The following is a 16,863-nucleotide window of genomic DNA, read 5'->3' as shown; positions in this document are numbered from 1 at the left end:
TGGGCTAACAATTTAGCAGGAAAAAGAGAGCAGCGAGGGAAAAAAGTGAATGAAAGACTATTAATCAGCAGGGCTGATATGTCAGACTATTGTGGCCACCTTTAAACCCACTGGATATTACAGATTTAGGTGATGATGAAAGTTTTAAGTTCATTATATTACCTTCCATACCTTAATTTTGAATTATTTTTATTATCTCTGTTATGTATTTAAAAATATTTTAATAAATACTTTAATTTTTGCAGATTATCTGATGAAAAACTCAATAGTAGTATTGTAGAAGGTAGGTTTTATTAATATTTGATTCACTAATTCTTTATCACCAGTATCAAGTGCAAGTTTTATCATCTTTATGACTATTTTTACTCATAAGCAAGGTAGTAAAAATAAATATGATTTTCTGTGTTCAGTTTAGATGCTTTGAAAATTCTAATAGCCTTGTTTCTAAACACTTGATATATTTTTATAGAATGATTTCATTTTCTTGACCACATTTTTGTAAATACAGGGAAATTCCCAATTCTTCTTATGAAGATTTTGTGGATTGTGTGCATGATTTTTTTCACATTTTTAGTAAAAAAAAATTATAAACTGAACTAAGCTCTCTCTCTCTCTCTCACACACACAACTGAAATATGAATTTTTTTAATTTTTTAAAATTTATTTATCATAACTGATCAGTATATTTGAATGTATGTGAAACCATGTTTGTCACAAGTAGTTGTGACTTTTCATGTACAGTTGTCTAGTTTTATGTGTGTGGGGGGGGTATATTATGAAAATGTTACTTTATATATTTGGTTATATTTATTATTTCCCCTTTTAACAACTCCCCTTTATAATAACTCCCCACTTGCGCAATCTGACAATTTCTTTACAGAAAATTCCAAGTTCTAGGGGAAAATCTCCTTGATGAGTTTAATTCCCTTTGGATAGGCTTTTTCTCAGAATAACAAAGAGACACACAAATGTTGTATAATAAAAATACAGTTTATTGGACACCTTTACATAGATACATCAAACAAAAGAAGTTTATTAAACTCATGACCAAATAGATTTAATTTCATCTTCTTATAACAGAATGTAAATGAGCAAAGTAATTTGCCTATTGAGCAAACTCAAGGAGGGCTATTTCCTTTACATAAATCATAAACAACTATCTCCTCTTTTAAACTAACAAAATGTTTCTACTTCCTTACTCCTGAGTTCAATTGACTTTCAAAAGAATCTATTAACATTCTTCTTTCATTACAAAACAATTCCTACTCCAAATTGATAAAGCTCCGATACTCTTAATTTCAGTATAAATCATTACTCTGTTTTCTAACAGATTATAGCCTACAACCTTCTCTAATCTAGGTAATTATTATTACTATCAAATTTCTACAATTAACTACTTGCACATTCGGGGGTTACTGACATCCGTCTATCCCCTTCCAAAATTCATACTTAGTCATTCACTTATTTAACCAAATATTAACAAGTATCAATCACATCAAAAATTTTATATCTATTCCCTTCCAAAATTTATCTATATGTATATTGACTTGCCCTGGGTAATGTCCTTCAGTCCATAACATTCACTAACTTATTCATTACAATAAAGTACTACTTATACATATGTGTTCAATCAAAAGTTCTGATAAACTGGTTATTGAGTGCCTATAGTCGGTGTGATGTTGAGAGTACTTAAGCAAACTAATCACTTACTTACATAACTTGGCAGACTTCACGGTACATCCTTCTCTAAGCGAGTAGGGGATCCTTTCTATCTGGGTCGCAGCTCACAATCACGGGGGGAGTTCGATATAAGATACTGGATTCCTTCCTGGGTACCTTTTTATTTCTTTATGAAGCATTAATTTCATCTGATCAGAATGGCTGTACTCTTTTTGTCCTGCTTCGGATTTCATCAGCTCCAGCGTACTTGCTCTCAGAATATCAGGCAATCTCGTTCCTTCATAATGGAGTTGACTCCTTCTCATCTACTTTAAGGATCTTGAAAAATTTTCCCTCCTTTCTATGGCACGTGTTCATCTCTCACTTCGAAACTCAGTCTACTTTTGACTGGCTGTCTGACCGACTTCTGCGCTCCAACTTCATCTTTCCACTTACTCGACTGCCTCTCTCACTAACTTATTAGATCAACGACTTAACTGTTCACTTAAAGCTTATCTACCCCTCATACTGACTACACATTAAAACTTAGCCACTTTTCTCCACCGGCTACTCTATCTAAAAGAAACTCATCCCTTTCCTTTCTTCTCCAACTCTCATCTTACTGCCCCACTCACTGACACTCCCCCCCCTCTCATCTTACTGCCCAACTCACTGACACTGACTCACTCTCCTTCTTACTGCCCAACTCACTTCCACAATTTTTCCGAGTTTGTCACGCCTCTCCACAGTGTTCTACCAATCTCCTCCTTCCTATCTTCATTTTTATCCTTTCATTAGTTGGCAGGTCAGCCAGCCCTGTGGCACGTGATTCACAATACCCGTCTCCTTTTTTATTTCCTACCTGTTTACATCCGTTGAGTTCTTTCATGTAGGCCGAATGCATCAAAACAACTCCTTCTGTGTTATCACAGCTTGTCTCCATAGCACTACAGACAAACCACAAATGTGTCACTGGAGACCATCGCGTCTATTTTTAGAGGCTTGTGTGTGCGTTTAGCCATATGCGTTTCCGGTGCGTGACCCCTCATAAACTTGTTGCGCCGTACCACCTGCTGGGCTTGCTATAGTATTTTCCGTCAGTTTTCTGGTTTTGACGGATGCAAAGCTAATTTTTCTGTTTTTCGTTCTTCCTACCTTTTAAGTTTTACAATCCTTACTGGATAATTCTTGTTTATAGAAACTGACGCTATTAACATTTCTCCCAACGGCAAGAATCCAAAAAGGAAAACTAACTTCAGAAATCAAAAAAAATATATTTTATTTTTGTAAGATTTTCAGATCTTACAATTGCCGCTCCTCTCCCAAAAAAAAATTATACCTGTGTAAAATTTTTTTTCCATTTTTTTTTTTTTTTTTTTTTTTTATACTCCATCACCTTCCCTGGAATTTAACCACCTACATCTATTTACATCACTTTAATATACAACCACTTATTATACACTACCTTCTGATGCCAAATATTTACAATTATATACATGTACATTAATTAAATGTATATTTTGGGCTTTACTAAAACTATTCCCATCCCATGTACTCATCAATTAATCCTCCCACTAAATATAATTGCTGGAGTCTGTTTGATTCTTTCAGTTTAATTGCCCTTTCTGCACTGTGATTCGCAAGTCCTTCTTTCCACTGTCCTGCTACTCCCGTTTGAGGTTTCCTATTTTTATTTTCTAGTCTCCCTTCCCTTTGAGATATTATTTGCCCTGAATTTTGCCTAACCTTCTCTGTTAATTCTACTAATTCCACATTCACTATTTTGTTTTCTGCTTGTTGCCTTATTTCGTCATTTTCTCTAATTCTTCTCTTTCTCCTTAATCTTCTTAATTCTTCCTGCGCAATCAGAACTTTATCAACATCTTTTTTTCTTTGCGGTAACTTTTGACTCGTTCTTTGCACTTGCCTCTCATTGCCTTTCCTTATGTTTCCTTTCGCTTCCACCACTGCAGTCGGTTTCTTACATTTATCATCATTTTCTCTCATCTGATAACCAACTTTGATCCTATGGGATCTACTTTCGTTTTCGCTTGGTCCATATTTCAGGTTTGTTGGTCGCCATGGATAGAACCGACCCCTCTTCAGTTTCCATTCATTTCTTGGGTCATCAGCTTTATATTCATCTCTGTGATGTACTCTTCTTGCTGGGCAAAATCTAGCTATATGCTCAATTCTGTTACACCTATAACACTTGACTTGACTTGGATGATTCCATTTATGTCCTAGGGTGGCCACAACTATAGGTTCTCTATTCATAAACTCACTTCTATGTGTGTGTGTGGCTTCCTCCTTGTGCCGCCTGATTTATTGCTCCTTTTTTCACATGAATTATTTTTCCAGCATTTAAGGTGCAGAGCATTCATGCTTATTTGCTGCCTTTGATTTGTGCCCCTGTCGTGACAGTATTCATTTCTGCTCTCGTGATGCCTATTTCTGTACCAGCACTCCCTACCGTATTCCTGCCAATGGCTCCCCTTTCTATAATTAGTGCGCGCTTCCTCCCTTACCTGTTCTGAGTTTTTTGGCCTACTTGATCGATAGTCTCTATTTCGATCCCAATAATCTCCCCAGTTATTTTTATAACCCCGTTTTTCTCTCCTCCCCTCAAATCCTTCTGCTAGTTCGCCTCCCTTGCAGTCACGGGTCCAGTGATCTGTCCTTTGGCATCTATAGCACCACCTACGAATTCTACCCTTGCCACCCTCTCCAGTTTTCCATCCTTCTCTTCCATCTCCGTTTTCCTCTAAGTAATTGTGCCTTCCCCAGGTCCTCGTATTCTCGCCTAACTGTTCCTTGTTCCCTTCCTTTATTTGTTTCTTGGTATTAAATTCTTCTAATAACTTGTTTAATTTGGCTTCCACCCCTGCGATCTGTTTCTCTAAACCGTCTAATTTCTTATCCCTACTGTTTTCGGGTTTTGTTTCCCCTTCGGATACTAATATGTTAACGTCCTTTCTAGTGTTCCCCCTACCGTGAAAATCTAGTTTCTCCTCTTCGACGGCTAGTTCTGCCGCTTCTGCTAAGGATTTTGGCTTTCTCCTTAGTATCTCTCGCCTATATCTTTCTCTAATTCCCGATTAAAAACTGGTCCATTAGAATTTTATCGAAGGCGCCATTTTCATTTTCGGAAACTTCGGTGTTTAGTTTAATTGTTCTAAACTTCTTATAATATTCTTCCACGGTTTCGCGACTGGTTTGTGTTATGTTGCTTAGCATATTGATTCCTTCCAGGAAGGTAATTTTCTCAGAGAATAGCTTTCTTAATATTTTCTCGAATTGTTCGAGAGTTTCAACTTCTGTGGACTGCGTAGTTTCTAAATATTTTCTCTGTGCTGCGCCTTCTAATTTAAACTCGGCCATAGTGACTATCTCTAATTCTGTTAGCCCCTCCTTTTCTTTTATCATTATCAGTTTACGCAGGAAATAGTCTACACTTTCCGATGGTTCGCCCCTAAAAACTTTTAAGAACTTACTTAATCTAAGGGATCCATTATTGTTACTCACTATGCTAGAACTTGTTTCCACTGATTCTTCCCTTCCATTATTTTCTGTTCTTTCCCTGTCCCTACTGCTATGTGCCCTTCTTGTAGCCATCTTTAATTTAATTGACAAATTAATTAACAGTAATATAATTGCCCTTTTTAAGTTTAATCTGTCCTAAATGCTTATCTCTTAGCCTAATACTCAATTCCTATACACTTAATTACTCCTAATGCTTCAATATTCCTTTCTTTATATTCACCTTTATCTACTCAATCCAAGTTCAATCTGTGATCAATTCACTAATACATAATTAAACGTGTTTCAAAGTTTAACACTTTAAATCTATAAATTTCTTATCTTAGCAAATTTATCTGATGATCAATTCAATACCACATAAATAATCAAACTCAATACTTAACTTTTTATCTCCACCATTATTTACCTTAATATTTTTCAACCAATAATCAATTTTATATTAAACAATAATTCTAAATCGATATGATATGTATTCTGGCTCGCCAGCTGAATTTTTTTCTCAGTTTCAGCAACTGGGCTTAACTTATTTCCTTGCTATTCTGGTACACTGCCTTCCGTTTGGGAATTATATCCTGGCTGGCTCGCCAATTGTGGGGGGGGGGGTATATTATGAAAATGTTACTTTATATATTTGGTTATATTTATTATTTCCCCTTTTAACAACTCCCCTTTATAATAACTCCCCACTTGCGCAATCTGACAATTTCTTTACAGAAAATTCCAAGTTCTAGGGGAAAATCTCCTTGATGAGTTTAATTCCCTTTGGATAGGCTTTTTCTCAGAATAACAAAGAGACACACAAATGTTGTATAATAAAAATACAGTTTATTGGACACCTTTACATAGATACATCAAACAAAAGAAGTTTATTAAACTCATGACCAAATAGATTTAATTTCATCTTCTTATAACAGAATGTAAATGAGCAAAGTAATTTGCCTATTGAGCAAACTCAAGGAGGGCTATTTCCTTTACATAAATCATAAACAACTATCTCCTCTTTTAAACTAACAAAATGTTTCTACTTCCTTACTCCTGCGTTCAATTGACTTTCAAAAGAATCTATTAACATTCTTCTTTCATTACAAAACAATTCCTACTCCAAATTGATAAAGCTCCGATACTCTTAATTTCAGTATAAATCATTACTCTGTTTTCTAACAGATTATAGCCTACAACCTTCTCTAATCTAGGTAATTATTATTACTATCAAATTTCTACAATTAACTACTTGCACATTCGGGGGTTACTGACATCCGTCTATCCCCTTCCAAAATTCATACTTAGTCATTCACTTATTTAACCAAATATTAACAAGTATCAATCACATCAAAAATTTTATATCTATTCCCTTCCAAAATTTATCTATATGTATATTGACTTGCCCTGGGTAATGTCCTTCAGTCCATAACATTCACTAACTTATTCATTACAATAAAGTACTACTTATACATATGTGTTCAATCAAAAGTTCTGATAAACTGGTTATCGAGTGCCTATAGTCGGTGTGATGTTGAGAGTACTTAAGCAAACTAATCACTTACTTACATAACTTGGCAGACTTCACGGTACATCCTTCTCTAAGCGAGTAGGGGATCCTTTCTATCTGGGTCGCATCTCACAATCACGGGGGGAGTTCGATATAAGATACTGGATTCCTTCCTTGGGTACCTTTTTATTTCTTTATGAAGCATTAATTTCATCTGATCAGAATGGCTGTACTCTTTTTGTCCGGCTTCGGATTTCATCAGCTCCAGCGTACTTGCTCTCAGAATATCAGGCAATCTCGTTCCTTCATAATGGAGTTGACTCCTTCTCATCTACTTTAAGGATCTTGAAAAATTTTCCCTCCTTTCTATGGCACGTGTTCATCTCTCACTTCGAAACTCAGTCTACCTTTGACTGGCTGTCTGACCGACTTCTGCGCTCCAACTTCATCTTTCCACTTACTCGACTGCCTCTCTCACTAACTTATTAGATCAACGACTTAACTGTTCACTTAAAGCTTATCTACCCCTCATACTGACTACACATTAAAACTTAGCCACTTTTCTCCACCGGCTACTCTATCTAAAAGAAACTCATCCCTTTCCTTTCTTCTCCAACTCTCATCTTACTGCCCCACTCACTGACACTCCCCCCCTCTCATCTTACTGCCCAACTCACTGACACTGACTCACTCTCCTTCTTACTGCCCAACTCGCTGACACTGACCCACTCTCATCTTACTGCCCAACTCACTGACACTGACCCACTCTCTTCTTACTGCCCAACTCACTGACACTCTCTCACTCTTTTTTTTGTCCATCTCCATCCACAATTTTTCCGAGTTTGTCACGCCTCTCCACAGTGTTCTACCAATCTCCTCCTTCCTATCTTCATTTTTATCCTTTCATTAGTTGGCAGGTCAGCCAGCCCTGTGGCACGTGATTCACAATACCCCTCTCCTTTTTTATTTCCTACCTGTTTACATCCGTTGAGTTCTTTCATGTAGGCCGAATGCATCAAAACAACTCCTTCTGTGTTATCACAGCTTGTCTCCATAGCACTACAGACAAACCACAAATGTGTCACTGGAGACCATCGCGTCTATTTTTAGAGGCTTGTGTGTGCGTTTAGCCATATGCGTTTCCGGTGCGTGACCCCTCAAACTTGTTGCGCCGTACCACCTGCTGGGCTTGCTATAGTATTTTCCGTCAGTTTTCTGGTTTTGACGGATGCAAAGCTAATTTTTCTGTTTTTCGTTCTTCCTACCTTTTAAGTTTTACAATCCTTACTGGATAATTCTTGTTTATAGAAACTGACGCTATTAACATTTCTCCCAACGGCAAGAATCCAAAAAGGAAAACTAACTTCAGAAATCAAAAAAAATATATTTTATTTTTGTAAGATTTTCAGATCTTACATATGGTTTCTTCCATAAAGAAGGAAATTAAATTCTTCCCTCAGTTGTTGGGAGATGTAAGAAGTTGTGCTGTATTGTAATTAACCTTAAAAAATTCCATATATGAATAAAATTAATATTAGAGAAACTGCAAGACAGAAGTATAGAAACTGCACTTTTTTTCTTTTTTTTTTTTTTCAAGTGCTAGTCTGATTTATCTCTTAACTTTATCCATTTATAATTTTTATCTGTTGGATATTTAAGTTAAGTTATTTATGCATACTTTATTGACGCTATAGATATATATAGATAAATTGGTCTTCTTAGTTTTATGAAAAACCTTAAAAAAAAAAAAAAAACTTTACACATCAGATTTAAAAATAAAATAGGTTTGGATTATCTGTGCCTTTTTATAGCCTGCATAATTGGAAGTTTATTGTTAATACTAGTACCACCCACCTCTTTCACTGCTGCTTGCATATTTAAGTCAGCTTGGAATCAGTAAACCTAGTCTCTACCATGATTGATACCCCAAACTATAACACTTGTTCCTCCCAACTTCACATATGGGCTAACACTTATTAAAATAAATATTCACATATGGACAATACTTATTCAAATAAGTATTCTTCAGGTGTCCCATATACCCAAACATGTTTTCATCAGACTGGAAGTATGTGTAGTGTGGCTCAGTTCTTCACGGGACTGAATTTGTTGCACATTGCACCATGCCAATCAATGGATGTACTTTTTGTTATCAGAAGCTTGTGTGCTGTAGCCCACCTTTAAAAGTTGTGCACAGCTCCCTACAAGCTGCCAAGGGTAAACGTGGTTAAATGTTGCTCCAAACTCTGATTTCTCAGGCTCTGATGGCCAAGGTGAGATAACCAGCCATCTTCTCCTGTTAGTATTTTATACCCACCTGGTGTCATTTCTTGGATTCTGTGCCATGTGTGAACTTCCATTTCTTCAGCACATTGCCATTTGTTGAATTGGGAATGCTTAATTCCTTATCAGTAGCATGCATAGACATTTTCCCTATGTGAAATTCAGCTCTCATTCCTCCTTTGAAATTCTCTTTGACCTTTGTGTGCTCCTTGTTGGGATTACACATTTGAAATGAATTCTGGGAATTAATTGTGAAAATATATAAAAAGGGGAATACAGTTGAATGCCTGGAAATTACATAGTAATTTTACTTCTTAGTATATTATTATTACCTTACTGACCTAAATTGCTGCTTGTCTTTATAGGCCAAAATATGTATATACTATGCAGTCACACAATTTCCTGTAGTTAGAGGAATGTCCTCTTGAATTTTAGTAAGATAGTGTATGATTCTCTCTACTTTCTTCTAAACCAGGCAGCTACAAGTAATTCTTTATCTTCAGGGACATCAGGTGCTAATGAGATGCTTGCGTATTCTTTTTGTTTAGCTAGGTTATTGTTGTTTTTGTTGATAAGAACTGCTGTATCATGTCTCATTTTACTTGTTGCCTATGGTATATATAAGATAGTGTGTAATCACACAAGGAGGTTAGACAAGCAAAGGCAGATTACGAGAAACCTTTGGCAAAGGACAGAAAGAAAAACAGTAAAGACTTCTTTACTTATGTAAACTCTAGAAGGAAGGGGATGAATCATATTGGTCCATTTGATATCGATGGTTCTATTGTTGATGATCCTGCTGAGGTAGCTGACAAACTGAATGAGTATTTTGCATCTACATTCACACATGAGGAGTTATTAAGGGAGGAGAATGCCATAAGTTTATCAAACTGTAACAGGGAGCTAAAGGATTTTGTAATAACTGAGAGCAAAGTGGAGGAGAAATTGTTGAAGTTAAACATAAGAAAGGCATCTTGGGGTTGATGGGATCTATCCAGTTATATTAAGGGTGCATGCAAAAAATAATTTTGATATCATATATAGTTGGTCCTCGTATAACACGTGTTTACATTACACGAATTCGATCATACACGATTTATAAATAGGGGAACGTTATCTTATATAACACGAACCGAATTCGCTTTTGTGTTTACAAGAAATGGCAGTCGAACGCGGAATCACCCCAACTGACCGCAACACAATAGGAATGAAGAAGATTCTGAAAATGTATTTATGTGTTTTATATCAGTGAAGGGGAAACACATTTCACCATAATAACGTAAAAACCAACACAATTCCAGCTATCGGTATAATCGCAAATGCAATTAGATGGAGTTTACTACCAGTTTATAACAGATTCCACTAGCAGAAACGCAACTGGAAATTGTTTTTATCGTTTTATGGTAGTGACCCCCAGAAATGTGCTTTAATAAAATGTGAGGTGTTAATAGTGTATCTCAGCCTTTACGGTGTTGTTTGTTCAGTTGCTACACGCGCGCAGCTTTGTTTATGTGTATTAAGCGTACCTCCTTGTTTTGTAATTGTGCTTTTTTCCCTAAAAATGAGTAAAATACTTAAAAGGTGTGAAAAGGAAGCGTCCTGGCGAAGACACTGCAGATTTAGAGAGGAAAAAAAAAAAAAGCAATATCGATAAACAGAGGCGGACTGGGTCAAAAATTCTTACCCAGGAAAATTTATAGTGGTCTCATACTACAGTTTATGGCTAAAATCACTCCGACCCACCGGGGTTTCCCCAGCAAGGCTTATGGCCAGTCCGCCTCCGTTGATAGAAAAAAAAATATGAAATTGTGAAACGCTTTGAGCGAAATGAAAGACCATGTGATATTGCACGTGCTACAGACCTAAATGAGGCAACGCCGAGAATTACAAAGAATGCAGAGAAAAGAAAAACAACTTTCATAGCAGGAACAACTCAAAGTGTAATTAAAATCCATTAGATTAAGACACAAGAATTGGAAGAGATGGAATGGCTGTCATCTGTTTGGATAGAAAATCAAACAAAAAACAAGTTTGCTTACGATAGAAGCAAAAGCATTAGCAATATTTTATTACGTAATAGTCGTAATAAAATACGTAAGCATTTTATTACGACTTACGTATTATAATTTATACTTACATATTATAAAATACGTAAGTATTTTATTACGACTATTTTATTTAATATAATAAATTTTTTACGAATAAAATATGTATTTTATTCGTAAAAAATACTTTTTTAGTATTGAAAAATACTAAAAATACTTTATAATATAATAAATAATAAAAAATAAATGTTTTTTATTATTTATTATATTATAAAAATATTATAATATTATTTTTTATTACGTATTTTAATCATTATAAAATACGTAAGTATTTAACGATTAAAATTATCCGATTATTTATTGTGTTTGGTAATGTTTTGGTCCAAATGTGTGTTCAATCTTGGGTGGTCGGCACCTAACCCCACTTTTCCCATAGGACCTGTTGTTTATATTGCACGATTTTGCATTGCACGAGGGTTTCTAGGAACACAACTATCGTGCTATACGAGGACAGACTGTACTTGGATTTTAGAAAATTTTTTGATACTGTTGCACGTAGGTGGTAGATGACTTTCATCAACCGGTGAAATACCACCACTTTGCTTATTGGAGGCTTGAAGTGGTGAAACCCATGTTTAGTCTCTAGAGCAAAGTTTCCGGCATTCCCCTCCCCCGACACGTCTCCTTCAACCCATGCACGGTACTAAGTGCTATAGGTTTTGATACCTTTCGTGTATGGGGTTTTCATAAAAAAAAAAAAAAAAAAAAACATGGAAGACTACTGTACAAGTTGGAGTGGTATGGCATTAAGGGTAAGTTGCTGCTATGGATAAATGGATGGTTGAGTGGGAGAAGACAGAGTGGTAATCAATTGACGCTGCTCTTTTGTACTAATGTTATTAGTGGTGTCGTCCATTGCTATTTTCTGTATTTATCAATGATATTGATAAAGGTGTATCAGGCTTAATGTCCAAGTTTGCAGATGATACAAAGGCTGGTAGGATTGTTAATGACAGTAATAATAGTGTGCTACTGCAACAGGATCTGGGAAAGTTGAGCAGGTCGGCTGGGAGGTGGCAACTGAATTTTAAAATTGACAAGTGTAAAGTGTGCATATGGGTAACAATAACCCCATGACATAACGAACTATGTGGTACTATACTCAGGGTAGTGGAGAATGAAAAAGACCTGGAGGTAATTGTGCAGTCAGATATGAAGTTTTCTAGCAGTGCAAAAAGGCTGCAAGAGTAGCTCATGGGATTAGTGACATGGACACTTTTATCCCTTCTCTTTGCCATTTGTAATTTCTTTTACACTGCTGCCTTAGGATATGAAATTTCAAGGATAAAAATAAAATTTTATAATGGTAAAATCAGTCTACAGACATTCTAAATGAAGTTTAAAAGACTTACAAAAGTAGGCAGCTCTCCAGAGTTCAAATGAGATTGATGACTAATTTTGTTGGATTAAAGGTTGTTTTATTTTAATCCATTTATTAAATAATTTAAAAACTACATTTATTTAAAAACAACATTTCTGTATTCAAATTTCTGTCTTGAGAACACTCAGCAAAGTGAATTTTTCTGCCACTGGAGGGACCAAAGTGACCTCAAGACAGAAATTGAATGCAGAAATGTTTACAGCTTTCAAATTATTTCTGCTGAATTGATTCTTAGAATGTGTACATTCTAAAAACAAATTCTAAAATCAATTTAGAATGTCTACATTCTAAAAATCAATCAGTGTACATTAGAAATATATCATGCACTGGTTCTCCCAATCCAAGATAATTTAGTTTTTTTCTCCATGCAGTATTCACACTTGGTGTTTTCATTCTCTTCTGTGCTTCTGTGTCCATTCACGACACAGAAGACCTGGAGTGAAGGGTGCTGGGTGTTTCAGGGACTGATGGCAGTCATCGTGAAACAGGTGGGTATATGAGATGTGTCAGGGTAACTAGGAATAGGAATAGGTGCATGTATACCAATGCTAAAAGTATAGTAAATAAATTTGATGAATTTGAACTGTTGGTCAAGACATCAAAGGCGGATATTGTTGGGATATCAGAGATGTGGTGTCATACTGATATTAGGAATGCAGAATTGGAATTTGGGGAGTACAATGTGTACAGAAAGGATAGACAGGATAAAAAGGGAGGAGGTTGTTAATTAAGAAAAACATAAAATCAAAAGAAGTACATCCAGTTGATATAGATGAACAGTGCACTGTTGAGTCAGTTTGGTGTGACATAAGCACTGCGAAAGCAAAAATAAGAGTAGGAGTGTGTTATAAGCCTAATGACTCGAATGAGTACAGTGAACAATTGTACAGAGAAATAGTGGGCTAGTAAATCAGAATGTCTTATAATGGGGGATTTTAACTTCCCAGATATTGACTGGAACTTGTGGGTTGGTCATTCACACACTAGTAAGACTTTTGTGGATTTATTGGATGATTGTTTTCTGCAGCAGCATGTTCGAGAGGCAACCAGAGAGGGTAATACTCTTGATCTGGTTATCAGCAGTGATCATTCATGTATTAAGAATTTGCAGATAAAGGAACCACTAGGTGGCAGTGATCACAGTGTATTGATGTGGGATTTACTTAAAGATATAATTACCATCAGGGGTAAAGGAAAGGGTTTTTGCTTCCGTAAAGGTGAGTACAGTGGTCTCAGACAGTTTTTAAATTCTGTACAGTGGGATCAACTGACGATGTTACCAACAGTAAATTCTAAGTGGGAAGCATTCAAGAAATTAATCGTGGAAGCTACTAAAAGTTTGTTTGTTTGTTATTTGGTTTTTAGGAGCATTAGCAACTAAGGCCATATTGCTCCAGGGATATGCAGTGGTCATTCCCTGACCTTTTCGTAACCTCCATATTTGGTGGTCACGGGCTCGAACCCCGGCCTAATCAATAAGTGCGTGTTACGCATTGCTGCTCCTGCCCACCTGGCTACGGAGGCGCCTACTAAAAGTTTCATACCTATTAAGAAATATTGTTCAAGGTTTAGGCCTAAATGGTTATCAAATGAACTAATGAGACTCGTGACAGAGAAGAATATGCATGTGGGATGCATATAAATTATCAAGCAACTCAGAAGCCTATGGCAGATATAAGCTAGTCTGTAATCAGGTCACAAAGGAGGTTAGACAGGCAAAGGCAGGTTACGAGAAATCTTAGACAAGGGATGCTAAGAAAAACAGCAAGGATTTCCTTACGTATATAAACTCTAAAAGGAAGGGGATGAATCTGATTGTTCCACTTGATATTGATGGTTCGACTGTTGATGATCCTGCTCAGATAGCAAACAAACTGAATGAGTATTTTGCATCTACATTCACATATGAGGAGTTAAGATTTGAAAATGGCAGAAGGTTATCAAATTGTAGCGGGGTGCTTAATGATTTTGTAATAACTGAGAGCAAAGTGGAGGAGAAATTATTGAAGTTAAACATAAGAAAAGCACTGGGGTGGATGGGATCTATCCAGTTATATTAAAGGAGGCGGCGAAGCAACTAAGCAAACCCTTAGCCATAATTATGAGAGCATCCTTGTACTCAGGGGAGGTTCCCACGGACTGGAGATGTGCAAATGTATCCTCAATTCACAAAGAGGGATCGAAGGGTGACACGAGTAATTACAGACCAGTTAGTTTAACTTCTGTTCTGGGTAAAATAATGGGTCACTGGTTAAAGATGCATTGCAGGATCATCTAGACAAGACTGCAGCAATAATTCAGACACAGCATGGGTTTGTTAAGGGAAAGTCTTGTCTGACAAATTTGATAGGATATTATGATGTGGTTACAAAGGAACTGGATGCAAAAAACAATTTTGATATCATATATTTGGATTTCAGGAAAGCTTTTGACACCGTTGCACATGGAAGACTATTGTACAAATTGGAGCAGAATGGTATTAAGGGTAAGTTGTTACAATGGATGAAAAGATGGTTCAGTGAGAGAAGACAGAGGGTGGTAATTATTGGGTGCTGCTCTTCGTCGACTAATGTTATTAGTGGAGTCCCACAGGGTTCGGTGTTGGGTCCACTGTTGTTTTGTTTATTTATCAATGATATTGATGAAGGTATATCAGGCTTAGTGTCGAAGTTTGCAGATGATACAAAGGTTGGCAGGGTTGTTAATGACAGTAATGGCAGTGTGCTACTGCAACAGGATCTAGATAATTTGGGCAGATGTGCTAAGAAGTGGCAACTGAAGTTTAACCTTGACAAAATGCAAAGTACTGCATATGGGTAGAAGTAACCCCAGAGAAACATACCAACTGTGTGGTACTACACTTAAGTTGGTAGAAAATGAAAGACCTGGGAGTAATTGTCAGTCAGATATGAAGTTTTCTGAGCAATGCAGACAGGCTGCCATGGCAAGTCATGGGGTTTTGTCAATGGTATATAGGAATTTTGCTACAAGGGAAAAGGAGGTGATTGTCCCTCTGTATAAGGCAATGGTCAGGCCACGCCTTGAGTACTGCGTACAGGTCTGGAGGCCTCATTTTAGGAAGGATGTAGATCGTGTACAGAGGAGGGCAACAAGATTGGTGAGGGGAATGAAGGGATCCTCTTACCAAGAGAGGCTTAAGTTCTGCAAATTGCAGGTATATAAGGCCTTGAAGGCTGAATTCTGATGGGATCCTTCCACTTGTTCAGATTACGAACCTAAGGGGGCATAAATTCAAATTAAGAAAAGACAGATGTAGAATAGATGTGCAGAAATTTGACTTTAGCCAGAGGGTGGTTAATTGCTGGAACAAACTTCCATCTGTCGTGGAAGTTGATAGGTTGAATAAATTTAAGGAGGAACTGGATAGGCATTTGGAGGGAATGGTGTGATATTTTTTTTTTTTTTTTTTTGGCTGATGCTGCATAAGCTTTTTTTGATGCTGCATAAGCATAAGCAAGTGATGCTGCACTTGCTCTTTTGCGTCACATGCCACTACCACTATTTTATTTAAAAAGGGTCGAACATTTTCGACCCTTTTTAAAGGGTCTATTAAAGTGAAATCAGTAAATGGATAAAGTAAACTTAGAGTAAAAACAGCATACAATCATACCTTCCAAATGGTACAATGTACAATAAATGGCACTTTGTTTTGATCGTATATGTTGCATTGGTGATTTATTTTTACTCAACTTGGGTGCTGCTGTTTGGTAATGTGCTTTTTTTCTTTTTTTTTTATTCCAAGAAATAATTTTTAATGTGTGTCTACCAAATATTGGTAGTAATTTTCACGTTGTTAAGTGAGATATACTTGTATGTGTGATGAAGCAAAAACAATTACTTTATACTATTAGTTAATTGATTAGTAACTAATTAGTGAAATGTTATTAGTTAAAATTTATTCTTCTCGATTCTGTTAAGCATAGAAAGTCGCAAAAAAAAAAAAAAAAAAAAAAAGTGGCTGAAATGAAATGCAGTACATTAACTCACAAGTGCCTTGAAGTGAAGTGCCAAAGTGCCCTTAATCTTATAATGTAGATATATCGAGTGCTTGCATATTATAATGTACATATGGGGACAGATATCAACTTTGAAATTGGATTTTTGTTAGTCAGGATTAATAAAAAAAAAATTAGAAGTTAAAAATGAAACTACTTCATTAATGTGAATCATGTGAATTTATCATTATGACATATTAAATCAGGCCTGAGCAAACTTTTTGGCTGAAGGGCCACATTAGGAATTCGAAAAGAAGGTGGGCCGCACGTAAAATACTATTTTTAGATATATATTAATTGTTATCATGAAGAAGAAATATAACATAAAAAAAAAAAAATATTCTCTAACAACCAAGAATTTAATGACATGAATGGAACTGTTTTACATCT

General features: G+C 36.1%; 1 protein-coding gene across 1 annotated transcript in view; it reads left to right on the top strand.

The window, feature by feature from the left end:
* The window catches only part of Rif1 (Rap1 interacting factor 1), a 276,189-nt gene that overhangs the window by 33,517 nt on the left and 225,809 nt on the right, over positions 1 to 16,863 (top strand). Inside the window, exon 3 of the mRNA XM_090383047.1 lies at positions 246 to 283. Coding sequence (XP_090239173.1) covers positions 246 to 283 — 38 coding nt within the window. The remainder of the gene's footprint in view (positions 1 to 245; positions 284 to 16,863) is intronic.

Source organism: Mastigoproctus giganteus, chromosome 10 (assembly GCF_048544385.1).
Source record: "Mastigoproctus giganteus isolate SK-2022 chromosome 10, ASM4854438v1, whole genome shotgun sequence".
NCBI lineage: Eukaryota > Metazoa > Arthropoda > Arachnida > Uropygi > Thelyphonidae > Mastigoproctus > Mastigoproctus giganteus.
This window is presented reverse-complemented; position numbering and strand designations above follow the sequence as displayed.